The sequence below is a fragment of the Syngnathus leptorhynchus genome, chromosome 9 (genome assembly GCF_054491065.1).
Source record: "Syngnathus leptorhynchus isolate UIUO chromosome 9, UIUO_Slep, whole genome shotgun sequence".
NCBI classification, from domain to species: domain Eukaryota; kingdom Metazoa; phylum Chordata; class Actinopteri; order Syngnathiformes; family Syngnathidae; genus Syngnathus; species Syngnathus leptorhynchus.
In genome coordinates, this window is record NC_141203.1 from 7839789 (window position 1) to 7857822 (window position 18034).

At 43.0% G+C, this 18034-nt stretch overlaps 2 protein-coding genes across 3 annotated transcripts; one reads left to right on the forward strand and one right to left on the reverse strand.

Moving 5' to 3' along the window:
- Window positions 1-286: 286 nt before the first annotated feature.
- On the reverse strand, window positions 287-11231 carry mospd2 (motile sperm domain containing 2). 2 transcript variants are annotated; one of them, XM_085920590.1, is made up of 16 exons: window positions 10798-11231; window positions 10643-10700; window positions 9981-10136; window positions 9391-9477; window positions 9130-9284; window positions 7961-8021; window positions 7836-7874; window positions 7626-7750; window positions 7276-7464; window positions 4179-4276; window positions 2435-2528; window positions 2143-2239; window positions 1768-1888; window positions 1607-1700; window positions 1447-1488; window positions 287-890 (listed from the first exon to the last, which is right to left on the reverse strand). In XM_085920590.1, exons 1-16 carry the CDS (start codon window positions 10828-10830, stop codon window positions 738-740), a joined length of 1602 nt encoding a protein of 533 aa, XP_085776716.1. In that variant the 5' UTR covers window positions 10831-11231; the 3' UTR covers window positions 287-737. The 2 variants fall into 2 exon arrangements, with proteins under 2 accessions (XP_085776716.1, XP_085776717.1); XM_085920591.1 differs by lacking the exon at window positions 1447-1488 and having other exon boundaries at window positions 289-890; window positions 10798-11229.
- fancb (FA complementation group B) lies at window positions 10941-16447 on the forward strand. The gene is made up of 8 exons (XM_085920587.1): window positions 10941-12216; window positions 12434-12589; window positions 12811-12900; window positions 13008-13136; window positions 13470-13642; window positions 14074-14504; window positions 14827-15067; window positions 15233-16447. Exons 1-8 carry the CDS (start codon window positions 11344-11346, stop codon window positions 15630-15632), a joined length of 2493 nt encoding a protein of 830 aa, XP_085776713.1. The 5' UTR covers window positions 10941-11343; the 3' UTR covers window positions 15633-16447.
- Window positions 16448-18034: the final 1587 nt, after the last annotated feature.

Consider the following 18034-nt stretch of genomic DNA (forward strand, 5'->3'; position numbering starts at 1 on the left):
TTTTTTTGGGGTTTTTTTTAGGTGAAAACTGAAACAAAATACAGTGATGGGCAGTAACAAAATACAAATATTGCAATAATGTTTAAGTATCTGCACAGTCTGGTGGGTTCTGGCATGCATGAAATGTGTGGTTGGTCGTAGAGAGCTTCATTTCTGCGTCAACAGGAATTGGCATGGCCTAGTCTTAAAATTAATTTCACGCTTCAAATACTGATAAGTTTGACATCTCATGATGTTTCTGCAATTTTGGAAGTTAACTTTTATTACATTGGCTATAAATGTATTATTTGGGCACCATCTTGTTTCAGCTTTGAAATGAGGGAAGGGGCTTTAGGTATTTTGTAATAAAAGTAAAATCCAATTCTCAAACTGTTCAACTTTCCTTTTCCTGCAAGCCAAACAGTAATACCAACAGTTAAGAGGTTAACTATTGCGTATGCTGTGTGTTAAGTATGTGATTTCTTTTGCCAAGGCTGCAAAGATTTCGTGTTTATTTTTCTTATCTGCCACAGAGTATCATATAAAATGTATCGTACATATGGTCACAAAAATACATTTTTTTCCACCATATTTTTTGCAATAAATATCCTTTTCTGGCTTCACAAAATATCCTGCAAAATTGTTAAAAAAAGTCTTTGTTCTTTGTTGAGGGCGATCACAAAATGAGCCCGTCAATTTGGCGAAGGAAGGTCTTTTTTTGGAGGAAGGGGGCTTTGTTCTTTGTAGACGTAAAGTGGTCAAGATAGTTGCTGGGATGATGTCAACAGGAAGATGCAGTACAGGTTGAGCACTAACAGAATCAAGACCAAGTAGACCAGAATCTTCTGGACCCACATACACGTGTTGATGCTCTGTTGCAGCTGGGAGTTGGAGGTCATCAATCGCATCAGCTAGTGGGAGAAGAAAAACAGACTTAGGGCACTTTGCTTTTACACACAATATAGAAGAACGGAAGCAGTCCTAAACAAAGTTAAAGTAAAAGGTTTCATGACCCTGGAAAATATTATTTCCATTCACATTATTTCCTATTGAGAAAAAAATAAAATTGCAAGATTATTATTGGGAAATCCTGCACCGAGTTTGGCTGGCGTCACACTCTGACCCAAAGACCCTTAACTGTATAAAAACAATGTCTGTTAGTAGAGCAAAGAGTTGGCAAGCATTTAGCTTAGCGTTGCATTGTGCCAGAATTGTCATTGCCAAATTGTCTTGCATGTAGGTTAATTATAAGTGAGCTTATCAGAGCTTCCACTCTGCCCCGATATTGATCAGCAAAATCAATTTGGGAGATCTCCAAAAAGACGTTTGGAGGGAGTCAGTCACACGGTCTTGCTTGTCTGCACGTTAAGCTAAAGGCCAATGAGGGAAAATGGGGAACTGAAACTTTCAGCTTCTTTGCAGGAAAGCATTCAAATAAAAAAAAGCCTTCAATCAGTCCATACTTACTAAGCTGTCATCCGATGCCAGGTAGCCTATCTTTGCAACATGCTATGAAAATACAAACAGACATTGCACCGTGACCGTAGCCAGTAAGCAGACTTTAGCAACATATTAAAAGTATGCGTTGGCTCTCTTTTATGTTGTGCTAGTATATAATTGTAATTACCGTCATGTTTATATCCTTGTTGCTTCCTACATCGCCCGCCTCCCACTGAGGGTTCGCTGCGGGTTTGACACTTTCCAGAACATGGCAGCGTAACCTTGAGGAGAAAAAAAAAAAAACCTCAAATGAGACCATCAAGAAAATATACCAAACAATAGTAGTACCTGTGCTCCATGATCTTAGTCTTTTGTACTTCCTTCCAGAACTGCCCAAGTTCTTGCGATCCTACGTTGTCCATCTCAGCGGCCATCACCAGGAAGCGATCCTGGGGGGACGCCTGAGACCCTGGACGAAAAAAATAAATAAAATGAAAGCAAACCTTTTAAAGCGTGAGGAAGCAGTGGATGTCTTTTCATGCCGCTTTGGGCCTGTCAGTCAAAACAAGACAAGCTTTTCTTGATGATGTCTGGCATCATGGGACTTGTCCTCACTTAAGCACAAGTCGTGTTCATGGAACAGAAATGTCAAGCACTTTGGAGGGCCAACCCATGAGATTGTTTGGAAGCATTTAGTAAGATCCATTAAACTTGGAACGGTACCTCCATGTAGGGACACCACAATATCGATTGAGGCGCCGGGTTCACAGGTGCTGCTGCTCGGCTTCACCCTGTACTTCTCTGGTGCTGTGGTCCGAACCTATCGAGGAACAGCCAGCGTTCTCTTATGATATCACTGTGAATTGTTAGCGCCCCCATTAGGAGGAAAAAAGGCAGTGTTCTGTGCTATATTTACAATCTTCACTTTTTGCGGGTGGAACTCATCCTCTGTGATAATCGGGGGTTTACTGCAATTTGTTTTAGCTTGAACGATCTGCTAGAAGCATGCGCTCACCTTGAAGGCCAAAGGGTTTTTGGTCACATTGCTCAGGATAATGAGGCTTTTCTTCTCTGTATCTCCGCAACCAAAACTGAGCTCTTCTGCAGGGCTGCAAGAGGAAAAAAAACCAAACCCTGTTGTCTCTTTGTTTTGGGACTCATTCTAGAGAGTTTAATCTAGGTCATGCTGACATACAACAAAGTAGAGCCCATTTAGCACTTTTATATTATGCCAGCATTTTCTTATTACCGCCACCATACTTTCATTTAATTGTATCGTCACAACAACATACATGTGCATGCTCACGTGGCTTTTTTTCTTTGACTTTTAATAACCTTTTTCCAAACATAGGTGCAGCCTCATTGAGTTAAGAGAAGGTGAAAGGTGACCTCATTCGTAATTTTGGCAGAAGAGTGACAGTAGAGAAGTTTAGGTTGCCAATCTAAAGAAACTGGAGCTTGTCCGACCTTACAGGTTCTACGTTCATTTTTGTGGGTTGAATAAGCAGTGATGTCATTTTTTAACATTTTGCCCCTCGGTCACGTTCCACCAGCTCATTCAAATAATGGCTCACTCTACGGCTCATCTTCAGCTACTCTAGACGCCCTTACAGGAATTACACAATTACCGATAGAACCTGGAAAGAGTTCATTTGGGAAAATCTGTAACGAGACGCCCACGCCGTCGTTATCTTATCAACCCACAAACAATGCTATAAAACACTTACGGCACCTTGCAGGGGTGGGGGCAACGACATTCTCTGCCTCTTATCAAGTTAACTAATGGAGGAACTGCTGTGGCGTTTTCATCTTTTTCATGTCCACGTGTGTTATTTGCCCACAGCACTCAAAAGTGAATCTCAAAGTTGAGTGACGCTTGGGCGAAAGAGGCGATCAAAGAATCCCCGCCCTCCTCTCTCCGGGGGAAGCATTAAAAAGTAAGTAACACAGTTCGCAAACATTGAAGCATTTAAAGCTGGCTGCAATGTGTTTATTGGCCTGATTCGTAGCCTTGAGCTGTCAACATCCTCACTTCAAAGCGGCTACGCACTCGGAAACAGATCTCGACGGCAAGCTCTGACGAATACTTGCTCGTTTGTACCGATACCTGGTATCGATACTCGCCCATCCCTAAAAAATACATTTGAATCAATGTAAGCAATTTTTGCAAGTAGCTTCTCTCGAGTGTGTTATTGCAGTGTCTTGCTTTAGAGTGGCAGGGGACAGTTCATTATTTGACTAGGAAGAGCTTTTGATCAAGCTGCTGCACGTGATCCTATTGAGCCATATTCTAGACTTCTGTTTGGGGAAGAAAATTCAAGCTCTGTTGACAATTGCGAGATTACAGGAAGTATGTATTTCTCCTCCAATAGTAGCCAGGTGTGTGTTTACTAAATTGAAGAGGGGAAAAGTTAGGACGTCAAATTTTCTGACTCCAAGATCCCGTATCAAAATGACAGTTCACGATTGCGACAATATCCTGCTTCATTGGGTTGAGTATAACAGCAACAGATGGATGATTTTTTTTTTTTTTTACGGCTGCCTTGTAGCAATAAATCCACTTAATAGCTTTCCGCATAAGTCTTCCGTCACTCCAGATTTTTTCTTCCAAGCTTGAATTCTTTTTAGGTCAGCGTTGAACTATGGAATGGTCCATCCTACCATTTTTTTTCCTCGTCAAGATGTGTATATTTGTTGTTGTGGAAAAATATTTGATGGAATTCTGGTGGAGAAATGTGTTAACTGAGGGGAGTGAGTACCTGATGTCCAACAGAGTGCCTTTAAATGTGGTCACGGGCTTCCTGGCTCCTTTGATGCGGTTGTCAACCTTTTCGCTGGTGTCTTCCAGGAAATTCACCTGCAGAGAAAATGAACTCTGAATTAAAAAGGACACACGGACAAGCAACAACCTTGTGGCATCGGGGAACCCCCGGACTCAACATGCCGTGACTTATCAGATCACGAAGGGGAATAATTGTGTCAGAGATATAATTTTCTTCGACCCCCTCCCCTTGAAGGTCCCAAACTTGTTCTTGTTTAAAGCAAGCATAGTTCAACAAACAGCATGTCCATTCGAGAATGCTGAACTAAGATAACCCACAGACTTGTGACTTGGAAAAGAAAAGACCAAAAGGCAAAAGTGCATCACGTACGTGCACTTTGGCCTAAATCATCCCACCGCAAGATCATGACAGGATGTTGATTTTGACGATGTTTGCATAAAATGACGGAAAAAGAAAGCAGATGGGAGGTAGGCTTTGGTCCTGGAGAGGGGCGTGGTTATTGCGCTCACGTGGTTGGGATGCCTAAGCAAAGGTAAGCGGACTTTGCATGTGATGGGAAAGTGAGTGACTCATAAGGGAAGTGTGTGTGTGTGTGTGTGTGTATGATTCGAGCAACATGACCGATTACGCAAGAATGAAGACATTGAGATGAGCAACTGCCAAGAATAAAACTCAATTTATTCGTCGTTATCATTTTTAAGTGCAAACGTGATACATTCCAAGAATTAAAAAGGTGATTCAATGTTAACACATGCCTGCATTAGTAAGTCAATTTTACAGTCTAAAAATCAAAACACATCAGTATTAAGATGATCAGAGACACTGGTACTACAGTATTTGTAAAACTGATAAAAAATATTTGTTCGGATCATAAAAAAAAAAAGCAAATCAAAATTAAGATTAACAATGGCAATGAATAGGATGATTGGCATATTTTGATTGCTTGAAATGTTATCAGATGAATGAAGTGCAGCTTATGCGACTTGTGCGGTCGTACATTTTGAGGAGGAGTCAAATGTGATTGGTACTCATCATCGTGTTGATTGTAGGCTTTGTCTCCAAGGCACTTGGGTTGACTTGGTCTACTGTTTTAAAACAGTAACTCATTTAGTACTTTTACGGGGCATTTGAGGGTAAAAATATTGTGGCTATCGTTGGGTAGGAGTGCCGGTTGATGGGCGACAGGAGTGCTTTTTGGCCATTGTGCAAAAATAATAAAAAAGAGGCTAACAATTCTGTAGCCTTCGTTCCTTCATAAAAACAAAAAGTCATTCAGGTTGTCGGTTCCTGGAAAGGTTGAAATGTAGTGGGTCAAATGGAAATGTCGCATCCGGGACGGACTCAAAAGTGAGCCCGCTCACATGAGCAGCCGGCGGAAATCTTGTGCAGTGTGAACAGCGTAAGTGGGTGCAGTAATCCTACGCTGCATCACCACCTCCAGCCCTTGTTTCAAAAAAGAGAAAGAGGCAATTAGCTTCCGAGTCATCGAGTATCGTGACGTCGGGATCCCACGCAATCTTGTCTGGAAGGAGGGACAGAAGGTGGGCGAGAGCTTGCTCCATTAGGCAGGCTGGTTGGTATGTGAAAGCATAGGACAACCACTGCAGACGCTTTTTTTTTTTTCCCCCCTCAATACTTCAACTTTTCACCAACAGTGTTGTGAAACTTCCTCTTGGTTACAATGGATGATTTGAATGGCAAGGGGAAATAAGCACCAGTGGCAGATTGAATTTCAGAGTTCAGGCTCATCTTGGAGTTGGACTTTGGATTTATTTTCAACAAGCTTTAACCTGGTCTTGGTTTTGTTGACCTATTCCCAACCTGCTTTGGTTTTAGTCTTGACTCTGTCTCAACCAAAGACTTAGTCTTGCCTTTGTCTCTCAAAATGTTGGTCTTATCTCAGTCTAAATGTCTCAAAGTAGTATTCTTGACAATGTATCTATTTCTTAAAGTCGTAATTCTCAACCCCTCAAAGCTTTGGTCTTGACTTCGCCCATCAAGGTGTTGGTTCTTGAATCCATCTTAACGCTTCAAGATGTTTCTCGGGTCCTAACTTTGACTCAAGCTCTCAAAACCATGGTGTTGACTTTGTCAGCCCACTTTTTCCAGCACAAATAAAGTATACTTATGTTTTAAAAGAAATTAAAAACTGATTTGCATATCTCGACTTAATCTGTTCTGCATGGTCAATGTGGTATTATTTTACAATGAATTCACTTGTTCATGTGGAATTCAAAGCTTGTGGGTTTTGGTGTTTTCAGTGGCTACGGTTTCAGTTGAGTGCAAGTGATGTTGGCAACCAACAGGAATAGTATAAATGTAGGTCAAGCCAAACTTGATGTGGCCCTCAACACGGAGTCGCATTAAATAACCCCAACTAGAACATCAAAAGCCTGTCTGATAGTGATGAACTTTCTGCCGGGCATTGATTTCATGCAGGCTTATTTTGCACACGGGGAGCTCCAAGAGTAACCAAATAGATTGTGAGTGAGCTGCAACAACGATAGAGTGAGGGGTAGTTGGACAGAAGATGTGGACAGGAGACATAGCTGTATTCCCTCTAGCAAGTGTCTTTAAAGGACGCCCAGTTATGTGGGCGGCCTTTCCGTATTACATCACACTTGACCTAGACCATACACGGACGGATGTGAGATGGCAACAGACACTTGACGTCATTGCATTTGAAGATGCTAAAAGTCACCTTCATGAGTGGGACCTTAAAAAATCTGAATATTGCAGCAAGCGCCACAGAGAGTCTGTACACACTGTAATCCTGGACTCACCTTTTCAAGGTGTTAGAGAACAACAATGGTGTAGCATTTTTGTAATTAATCATTAAGATTAACTAATATATTGTATTTCATCAACTAGTGACGACGTCTGTTATAGTAGACGAGATACACAGTCCATGGACAGCATTGATTCAACAGCTGAGCCCATTTGAACTATGTTGCTAACCAAAACAGCATCAGCTACCATGGCAGCCATTATGTAAATCAGTTTTGGTTGAGTAACCTTAACCCTAAACAGCTACTATTTGTGGAAAGATGGTAGATGAAAGGGGGAGCGATACCTTTTTGGGCTTGGCCACAACCTCAGAGTTGAAGCTGGACTCGAGGCCATCTTTGCTCTCCGGCTCGCTCTCTTTGCTCTCGATCTCTTTGCTCTCAATCTCGTCCTCGCTCACGATGGGTCCGTTGTCGCTGATGGGCGTCTGGAAGTCGTCGTCGGGTAGAGGAGGGTAGCTGTACTTGAACAGATCCTGAAACGGGCCCAGAGTGCTTGTGTCAACGTGGGAGGGTGTTTTGAAGGCACACGGTCGATCAAGTATTTAATGAATATGTATCTTCGCAAACTAATTTAGATACAATAGATAAAAATGATCACGGGAAGAAACCATATATATTTTGTCACTCCACGTACATTTCCTCCCATGTGCGGCGGTAGGTACTCTGGGTTAATGTACGACTGGAGTTCAGATCTGGATGCAAATTTAAGCTTGCTGATGGCCTCTGGACCCAACCACGTTTTCACAATCTTCCACGCGGCTAAATAAGGGAGAGAGCAGGAGAGGCGGGTTAAGCGATAGGAACGAGATTTGAACGTCACCAACACACTGGGGCTGACTCTTACCGTTCATGATCCAAGGCATCTCCACAATAATCATCATGGCTGAAATCACACAAGAACTTGTTTTTAGCTCAATATAAAAAAAAATTGACAAAGGCAAAAATGTTTTGTCTCATTGTTTTACTTACAGAGCAACTTGGGATAATAAATTTTGAAGCAACTGACAACATACTTCACAAAGTCCATGTCCTGCAAGAAAATGATACTTTAAGCGTCAGTGCATTTTTGTGTGGCATGATAAACATTCCTTTTGGATAGTTGGCAATGTTGCGCTATTAAGTCATGTGTGCACACTTAAATATTTATTTTGCGTATCTAATGAGATCCAGTAGAAAAGCCACAGCTCCTGTATAATCCGAGAAATTTTATTTGTCTGCCAAGCAAACCTTTCTCAGTATTGTTGCATTAAAAATGACTTTGTTGTTATAATAATAATGCAATTATTATAATTTTGTTGCTTTTAGGTTTGTATGGAGAATTTACCATTAATTTGTTAAATGTGAGACTTTTTTTTCTGTTTTCAGAATGGGTATAAAATATAACTACTGTAGGTCTACTCTTTATTTAAAAAAAAAAAAGATTGGCACTCTGTAGTTGGGATAACATACACCCCCTATTTTGGTGGACATTTTCTTTTCATCTTCTGACACCATAAGGAGGATGCGCATTTTATCGATTAATTACAAAAATAATTGCCGGAATAATAGACTTGGCTGCGAGCCCCAAGGAGTCTGTGATGGATGTTCAGCGTAGCGTTTCACGTTGACCGCAATCATCACGACAAGAGATTCATCAATAGAGGCGAGCCCCGCGACCTGAAGGGGCTCAAATAATTGGCAGTCGTCCTCATTGCTATGCAGTGGACGCTCGCACGCTCCTCGGCCTTAACAAGATCATACTGAACAGCGGTACTCCGGCTCCCGCTGAGGCTCGGCTTCCCGACCAGATTTTTGAAACTCTTCATTTTGTATGCACGCTCTATAGCCGTTTTTTTCCCCCTCTCTTTCTCTTTCTATGCATCTCGCTGGTTTAGGCCCGAAACTCGTTTGTACGCTGGAGAGCTGTGTGAGGGTGCTCACGTCTGTGACACGGCGCGTTCCAGGATTAGAAAGCCCCTTTGAATTGACCAACGGGATTTAAAGGTTATTTTAATCTCCAAAGAGTAAAACCACTGAAGAGTGTCAGTCCCTGCGAGCGGAGATGATGAGGACTTCACAGCATCTTAATGGCTTGAACCCCCCCCCCCCCCCCCCCCTTCACATTCTGAATAAAATCTAGATGACCAAAAAAAACTTACTATATTGGCCAGGCCAGAATCTGACATGTCAAAAACAACTGTCATGGGCATCCCAGGTTCTTTCTTGACATTTCGCTCCAGCCAGAAAGCCACGTACTTTTTCTTGTCAATGATTGTTTTTGTATCCTTCACATGCAGCTTTACCTTAAACCACACTGGGGAGATGTAAGCAGACATTCTCAATGATTTGCATGTAATAGAATATCTTTTTGTTATCCCAACAAAAGGGTGAAAGGAAAACAGCTCAAGTGTTCTACATACAAAGCTTGTTGCCCTCTCTGTCGTATCCATGGAGGAACACCGCTCCGGTCTCAAACATCCACCTGGGAATGGAACTCTCCGTGAGATCTGAGGGAGAAAAACAAGCCTGTTAAGACGATGACTTCACAAATGTGGCTCGTATTTGGGAAGCGCAACACGTCACCTGAACCTCAAACTGTGTATAGGGTAAGAACTAAAACAAGTCTGGCAAGTTCCCTTCATTACAATCACAAAGAACTATGATTGGATTTCAAGAGAAAATAACACACATTTAAGGACAAGAAAAGAAGGAATGATATCTGACCTCTGACATGGATTTATAATCACATTCCCCTAAAACAACGGTCTGACAAATTTCATTTGCTGGATTAAAGACTACCCCAGAGCAAAGAAACCCCTCAGGGTATTTGGACAGTGAGGTTTGTTGTTAGAGGCGGACTATTCAGGACGTTTAGCACACAATGGAACTCTTGTGAATGGGTGTCCGAGAAGAAGCAGGAAAGGCACTGATCTGACAACCGACGTCAACAGCTCCATTGACAGGAAGAGTTGAAACCCACCCGACCCCAACCACCACCCGGTCCCCTCACCGTTGACGCCGTACTCTTTCCTCCAGTGGAAACTCTCATCAATCATTTTCAAGGCGTCGTCCACCACGTAAAGTCGCCACATCAGGTAGCCCTCCACCAGGGAGTTGTCCTTCTGTAGTCTGTCCACATCTCTTTGGTCATATTTGTCTGATGAATCTGACATTTAAATGGAAATTAAAAAAAAAACAAAAAAAACTACACACTCTAATGATCTGGTTGAGAGTGAACAAACATCAAATATGTAGCATACATGAATGTAGTGACATTGTACTATAAGGAGATCGGAAAATGATGTACCTAGTGTATAACACATTAATACATATAGTGAAAGGCAAGTCTAAAGCACAGTGAAATCTTCCGATCAAAGGGGACCTTTGAGTTTTAATAAAGTGTATTATGATCGTGTTGTGGTTAAACGATTTTAAGATCTAAGACTTTATTTGTGTTCAGAATTACATCACAGCTAGTATAAATATGGATGAAATAAAGTTGTGTGTGGATGGTTTAGCTGGTTCTCTAAAGCTTATCTGGACCCTTCGCGATGATATCATCATGGCGTTGTGTCATGTTTACACAGTAGGCACTGAAGTTATAATAATTAACATGTAATAACCGGTTTGTATGCAAGTATAACCAAAAGTGAAACATCATCACTCGGTTACCTTTGAGGAATTCATTCTTAAATCTCTCTCTCGTCAGCTCAATTTTCTCCTCAATGTCCTGCCACATGAGAGTTTATGGAAGTTTACACACGCGTTTAAAAAGAAAAACAACATTGAATAATGCGATCCAGATTCACATTTCGATGTTGGAATACCTGATCCGCGAGGTTTTGTTCTGTTTCAGCCATGTCCAACTGTCACCGGCGCGTTTCCTTCCCACTGACAGTTGCTCGTTAGCGCGTTCGCTACCTTGCTGCAGTTGGGGTGAATCACTGTAAAGTGGGAAACTGACGCCCGATCGAAGCCATTTTGGCTCAGATCGTTGGCCACTCCTCTCCGCTTTGTTGTTGTTTTACGACAGGACAAAGGGTGGAAGGAAGGCGGATGCAGTTGTGTTCGAGATAATATATATATATTTTTTAAAGGCGTGAAAGCAATCGATGATGTGATCTGGAGTTTTTAACCAGATCACGGAGGCTAAACCAGTTAGCCTAAGCCGGTGACCGTACCGCTGTTGACAAAACGAAACTCCCACAATGCGCTTTCCCTGACATGACGTCCATTTCCGGGTTGGCGGGCGATTTCGAATGAGACGAACCCGATCGAAAATCAGTTTCACGCCTTTACAAGTGTAAACACTCTTAAGTAGATTGTAAATTCACTGATTGCATCACAAATGCATCTAGTCGTTTAAAGGCACAATGAAGGGCGTCACTTCGAACCAACTCTCGTTCTGCGGTAAGATCATCACATTTGATCACGCCTTAAGTGACAACCGAGTGACAAGCGAGTTGACATTCCGTAGCTTTTCATTCCAACCGGAGCAAGAAGCGTTCCTGCAGACATCGCAAGGAGCGGCTGTCATTAGCCACAAAAGCGCAGCAAGCGTGGACGACATTATAAGATCTAAAAGCGTCCTGCGTTTTCAGAGGAGGACCACCGCGCCGTGCGTTCTTGTTGCAAAAAAGAATAAGAAGGCGGACTTTTTTCTTTATAAACTTTTCACTGTGAGTGGCACAAACCAACTGGAGCCCTGCGTTGAGTTCTCACTCCCTTATAAGCCCAATGGGGACTTTTACATCCTCCAGGGGCCTACTGTGCTGTGGATGCATGCCGATGCTGTGTTTCATGCACCAAGTGATTCAGGAGGGGTCATACGGGTGCCCCTCCAACTGTCCCACTGTCTTATCGGTGAGCTCCCACTGCATAAGAAACAAGTGTTCATACTGGGACAACAACAGTGCTCCTCTCAGCAGACTGTGGCCTATTTTCTTGGGAGCGGTCGCACCTTGGACGGCGCTGTGATTTTACCTCCCCTTTATATCGGCATCACTAGGTGCATCTCTGTGCTGTCAGCCCAGCAAACAGGCGACGTGCTGCGGTGCACTGTGGTTGCAGCCACTGCCAATCAGCAACTGGTTTATTTGGAGAACGGCGTGGTGGAAGACACTTGCGCACTCCCGTTCCAAAGACCTGAAGATATACAAGTGGTCGACACTGGAAGAAATGGAGTCATCTTTGTTGTATCTTTCAATCAGGGCCACGTGTGTGCAGTGTGGAAGGATACATTTGAAGTACGTATGAGCAGCATGTGACCTTATCCTAATTAGGGTGGCCAGTGAAGATGGATTCTTCCAATTTTCCAAAAACATCCCTGATATTCATGGAAGACTAGATTCCAGCTCACTCGCGGCCCTAATGAGGACAAGTGCTTTAAAAAAAAAAAGACTCACGGTTAATCACATTGCCCAGCTCTCAGCATTTCCACACGGTTTGACTTTTCTTTTGCAGGTAGCCGCCCAATGGTCAGATGTTATCTCCGTGCACGTGGATGACTATCTTGGATGCGGTACCGAGCAAATATTAATACTTTTTAAGGATGACTGTGTATCGGGGCAGCCGCTAGAACATTTCATCCTTACCGACCTCTGCGGGATCTCCTTTTCTGTAAGGAAAACCAACTCAATCAGTGATACTTAATTGATAAAATGTCCTTTTTTCAGTCCAGTAGGGTTGAATGATTAAAAAAAAAAATAATAGCGATTTTTATGGCAGATATTGTGATTTTGATTAGATTTGCATTTTTCTTCAAAACATGATTATAGTAATGTACCTCGTGATGTCACATAACCAGATTTTTAAACAAAAGCAAAATGTTGCAATTTTAGAGAGGAGAGCACAGTGGGCAAACAGCAAAGACCTCCCCTCTCCCGGAGAACCAAATCCTCACAATTCAAGCTTTGGAGTCCAGACTGCAGGTGACATCTAAAATCACTGCAGAAGTTGCATGACCACATCACATTTTCTCAATCCTGACCCATGTCTTTTGACTTCCTCTGTCATGTGACTGTCATCCTTCTCTCAGAGTGGACTGAGCGAGCTACAAGAGCTTCAAGCAGAAGTGAAAGTGAAGGAGAGAGTCGTGCAGCAGTCGGTGCGCGCGCTCACTGATGCAGTCCAAAATCAAGAACCAAATCTCACACGGCCCGAGCAGGTACAAGCAAATATTTATCTTTAATCAGTGAGGTTGGAATCCCTTTCAACCTCTCCTCACGAAAATTCCCAGTGACACTTGTCACTCAACTTGTCACTGATAAGTTGCACAAAGTGCAGTGTTTGTGATGCCACCACAGACCCAGAAGTCAAAACAAAAACAAAATGCCACCAAGTTCTGTAGAGCACCACTTGAGCAACATTTCTTGCCTAAACGCAAGGGTCACCATTTCTGAACCGTATTTGTCTTCTGTTGACATCCAAACTCCAAACCGCCATTGCTTGTCAGGGCTGTCACACACTTGCCATTAGTCATTATCGTCTTTCTTTCCAGGAAGGCCTCGTCTGTCTTTTGGAAAGTGATGACGAGTCAAAGGAAGAGGTCGCCGATGACAAGACCCAAGTCATGCCGGCGGTGCCCCGCAGACCTCAAGTTGACAAGCTGTGGCATCGCGTCGTCGACGGACGAATGGTCGTGGGAGTGATACTTGCCGCCGACAGCTCAGTGTAATTTGATTTCGTTGTTGGAGGGCTGTTGATCTGAATGTATTGATTATTAAGACTTCATTTTTGTTGAATGACAAACACATCTGTTAACAAGCAGAGTGTAGTTAGATGAAGTGTCATTCTTACTTGTTGATTACCTGCAGTCTTAGGTGAATTTGAGCCAAATGCAGGTGGTTGCCATGGCAACACTTTTTTTTTTTTTTTCCTCGTCTGCAATAACCTGACTTTTGTGGGAGCAATCTGCTATCTCCCACCACCTGTTCCAGCACATGTAGAGAAAAACTATTGCCTCAGGAGTCATTGCAATTTCTGATGTATTCTCACCATCTGGAATATTGTTATTAATCACCAACTTGTGTTTCTACACACACATCTGTGCTACTGTCCCTGTGATGTCAGGCCTCCTTAGCGCTGTGCTATTTTTGTTGCAGATCAGCGGTCGGTGCGAGCTTATCCATCTTGACAGAGGCGGGCCACGGCTCCACGCCCGCAGTCATCCAAACCCAAAGTCGAGCGTCGCGGCTCCCTGCGCTCGGCCCTTCACCCTCCGCCGCTTCCTCCTCCTCCTCCTCGGCCGCCACCTTCCCAGAGCCAGCAGCCAAAAGAAGCAAGCGGCACGACGCGGTCGGCCCGAATGATCTCAACACGGCCAGACTCGCCGTGACTGCCGTGACCAGGCTGGCGCCTCTGCTGAACTCTGCCCATGTCAAGTGCAATGTCATGCTCCATTACGCTCCGAGACAAGAAGCTTCAGTCCTCGCCGGCGTACCGGCACTGACTGTCCTGCATTGTGGTCAAGTCACTCTAGACATCCACGCAGACTTCAAATTACAGCTGTTGAGCAATCCTGAGCGTAAAACCGGTGAATTGCACACAAACCGCACTTTTATAGAGTCATTTATTTCACACTTATTTAGAGAGTAAGGTTTAGGTGCTATGTGAAAAGTAGCAGTGACACCTTGACTTTCAGTTTCTAGTTCAATTACAAGCCTTTCTGGTAGTCGTACGACTTTATTTTCATCAAATTATTATTTTTCCAAATAGATACTTTGGCTTTATTCTTGTTAAATGACTGTTTATATTATGACTATGCTCATGGAATCATGACTTATTATACTGTGACTATTTTTTTATAATTCCACATAGAATTGCGTGTTGACCCTGACCTTTTTATATTTCCCCAGACGAGGCTCAGGAGGACTTTCTGTGTTTGTTGGCAGTGCTCGATCACTGGGTCTTCCGCATAAACTCTCCCAATCATAGCTTGGGCGATGTTGACGGCTGGCTGCAGCGAAGAGTGGGCTGTAAGAAGGTAGAAGTGAGCCCTCAGCATCGACTGTTCGCTTCTCAAGGACTCTCTTCTGCTTCTCTGCTGTGCTGGCGTCACATCAGTCCTTTCCAGGGGGAACTGGCAGTCCACTCGAGGTGAGAAGGATGCATTTGCACTGCCAAAAGCAGAACACTCAGGCATCTTAGGAACACTTGTGTCTTCTCCCTATTTGGTTCATAAAACAAGCAGTGCAGCAACACATGTAGACAGACAATGAAATGAGTCAATGGCTTATAATGGGCTTGGTTGCTCTTTGCTAGTCACTTGCAGATGTTGCAGCATCTGGACGTCCTGCTAGGTTATCTCCCAGCATCCTCCTCCATCCAGCCCATCCGTGGCTCAAGAGGGGAGGGGTCATCTGAGATGCTGGCTTTGGCTTTGGAGAAGGAAGTGGCATCACTACGGGAGTTTGTGTCACCGCTGCTGTGTGGGGAGCAAGAAGAGGAGGAGAGTATGTCGGACTCTAAAGAGACACCCGAGCCAGGCACGCCGGAAGGCCTCCAGAAGTGTCGACTCGCCTGGCAACAGGACGTGCAGAGGCATATGCGGGATTTAAACAGACAATTGGATGCGAGTAGGTATCGCGACTTTATTCAAGAGTTGACTGTTGCCCAGCTTGATGGGGATTTAGCAGCCCTCGTGGAGACTCAGATGAAATAATGTGATTACTCCTGGGGAAAAAAAAAAAATCTAATTTGGACTCCAAGAGCAAAGTGATGCTGACTTGCTTGCATTCTTTTGTCGCACTTGAGCATATTTCCACTTGATCACCTCCGAGGTGGCATCGCTTCACTCTGCTGCGCTGTGCTCGTCTTAATCCTCCAGACTTTGTGTCCTCACACTATTTGTTGATGCTCTCAAGTTTCACCCCAAAGTGAGAAATGTCGAGGGAGAGAGGTGGGATCGCACAAAAGAAAGCTTTTACTGGTTCTTCCACCTCACGGTTCACTTGTTTCCTTCCCGGGACATGATGCAATTTCTCATATTATGCTTCTGTGAAAATGTCACAATTGCACAACATGTCTGACAGATCGACCTGACCAGAAGTCATAAACTGACCTGAGGGGACTCATACTGTATATGTCTGTATTTTCTCCACCCAAGCCTCATCACACTATTTTTTCCCCCCCTCGGATGAAGTGCTGCATGGCAGCAGCCCGTACAGATGCTACTTCATTTTCAACTAGTTGGTGACTTGAAGAAGTAGAACAAGAAATGACTGTATTTGTATTTTGTCACGATAGGCAGGCTCTCTGCAACCCTGAACAGAACTAGCACAATGATAAATGAATTCCCATCCTGAAAATGAATAATTTGCTCGTTGTTAAATGAATTAACCAAAACATTAGAAACAGATTTCGATATGACACAATGAAATGCGAACCACTCATACACATAAAAAGAGTTAGAAGTCAAGAAAAATGACCCAACCAATATATGCATCAGAGCACATTTAAAATTTATAATGGGTCAATGCTTGACCTTCAGTACCTAGACTGATGTGATAATAATAGCAGCGTATTATCCCTACTGTGCAGACCTAAACAGTGTCACATTTCAAAATGATTGTGTCCTATTGTAAGCCCTAACATTTCAATATCTTTACTACTCCATACCTCATAGAAAAAAAACCTCCATACTCGATATAATAATTTTTCTATGGTTTTCTTTATGTCACGTCGACCCATTATACCGTTCAGCCTAAATAACGTACCAGCACTATAAACAATTTGCTCTCACTCACTCCTTGGCCTTCCTGATTGGGTGCAGTTGCCATGGCAACTCATTTCTCACCTCTCAGTTCTCACAAAGCCCTCTTCCCCACACCTCAATAAACGAGCCAAGTTGGTTCGATCCTGAACGAAACTGCAACTAATCTTTCTTTCACGCCCTGACGTGTGGCCTAATGACTCCCACCTTTACATAATTCAAATAATATTAATGGGCTGTTATGTAGGCTCGGAATTGATTGGATTTCTGTGACGGGTTAGTGTTATTGATCAGTGTGCAATTCTTGTGATATGGGCGGGACCGCTCATATTTCCTCATAATGTATGAATACATAAGCTAGTGTGGTTATAGGAAGTTAATCTGCGTCTAAATAGCTGCTGTCTCATTCTGCGATGGCTTTTGGCCAAGTACATCATCATGAGGCTTTTTACGTCAAATGGGCTCTTTTTCCCTTTCAGTTAGTACTCGAGCCAGCACAACGGTAAAGGTCCATTATCATGCATTGGAGGAAACCCACTGTCAGATAATATCCACACTACCCCAGGCCAAGCAGTCACCCATGGCCAGTGTCATCACCTCAGTGAGATGAGACTTCTTATCTGACCTGCAATCGGGCCAAAGAAGCATTTGTCTGTTGTTTTCGTGATAGAGGAAAGTAGATCTCATATGACAGAAAAGCAATATAAATGTTTTATTTTTTTATTTTTCAATAAATGCTTATGGTTGAGCCGGCCTTCCATGAGGCGAGAGAAAATGAAGCAAATGTGGTGCGGTTATGTTTATTGATGTTCAGGCTGATAAATAAACGTTTTCAATAGTAGCATTCAAAAAAAAGTTCTCCAGGTCCATTAGTTCTATAGAATACGCGCTAGGCAGTTACAGCTTCGTCCTTCCGCCCACTGCCGCCGCTGTCTGCAGTGCATATCTCCATCCAACATGTCTAAAGGTACACAGCCCGTGGCGAGACAAGTATACAGAAAGGTTATTTATTTTTCAATTTACCCAAGCGCTCCCTCAGTTATACTTTATTGGACTAACGCTACAAAAAAAAAAAAAAAAAGATTTCTGGTGCATTTACTTGGACTACATTACTATACACTCAAAATGTCTTTGAAACTGTAAAATAGTTTGCCAAAGTTTCAGTTCAGGATTCAAAGTAGAAACTCGGTTCCTCCCTCGGATCCAAACTTACAAAAATACACTGTACATCAGTGCCCCGATGTTGACACACACAAATTTACATGGACCAAATAGAAATTGTGTCCCTGCTATGATCAGCCGATGAGTATTTTACACTCACTGTCAAGGGCACAATTAAAAAAAAAAAAAAA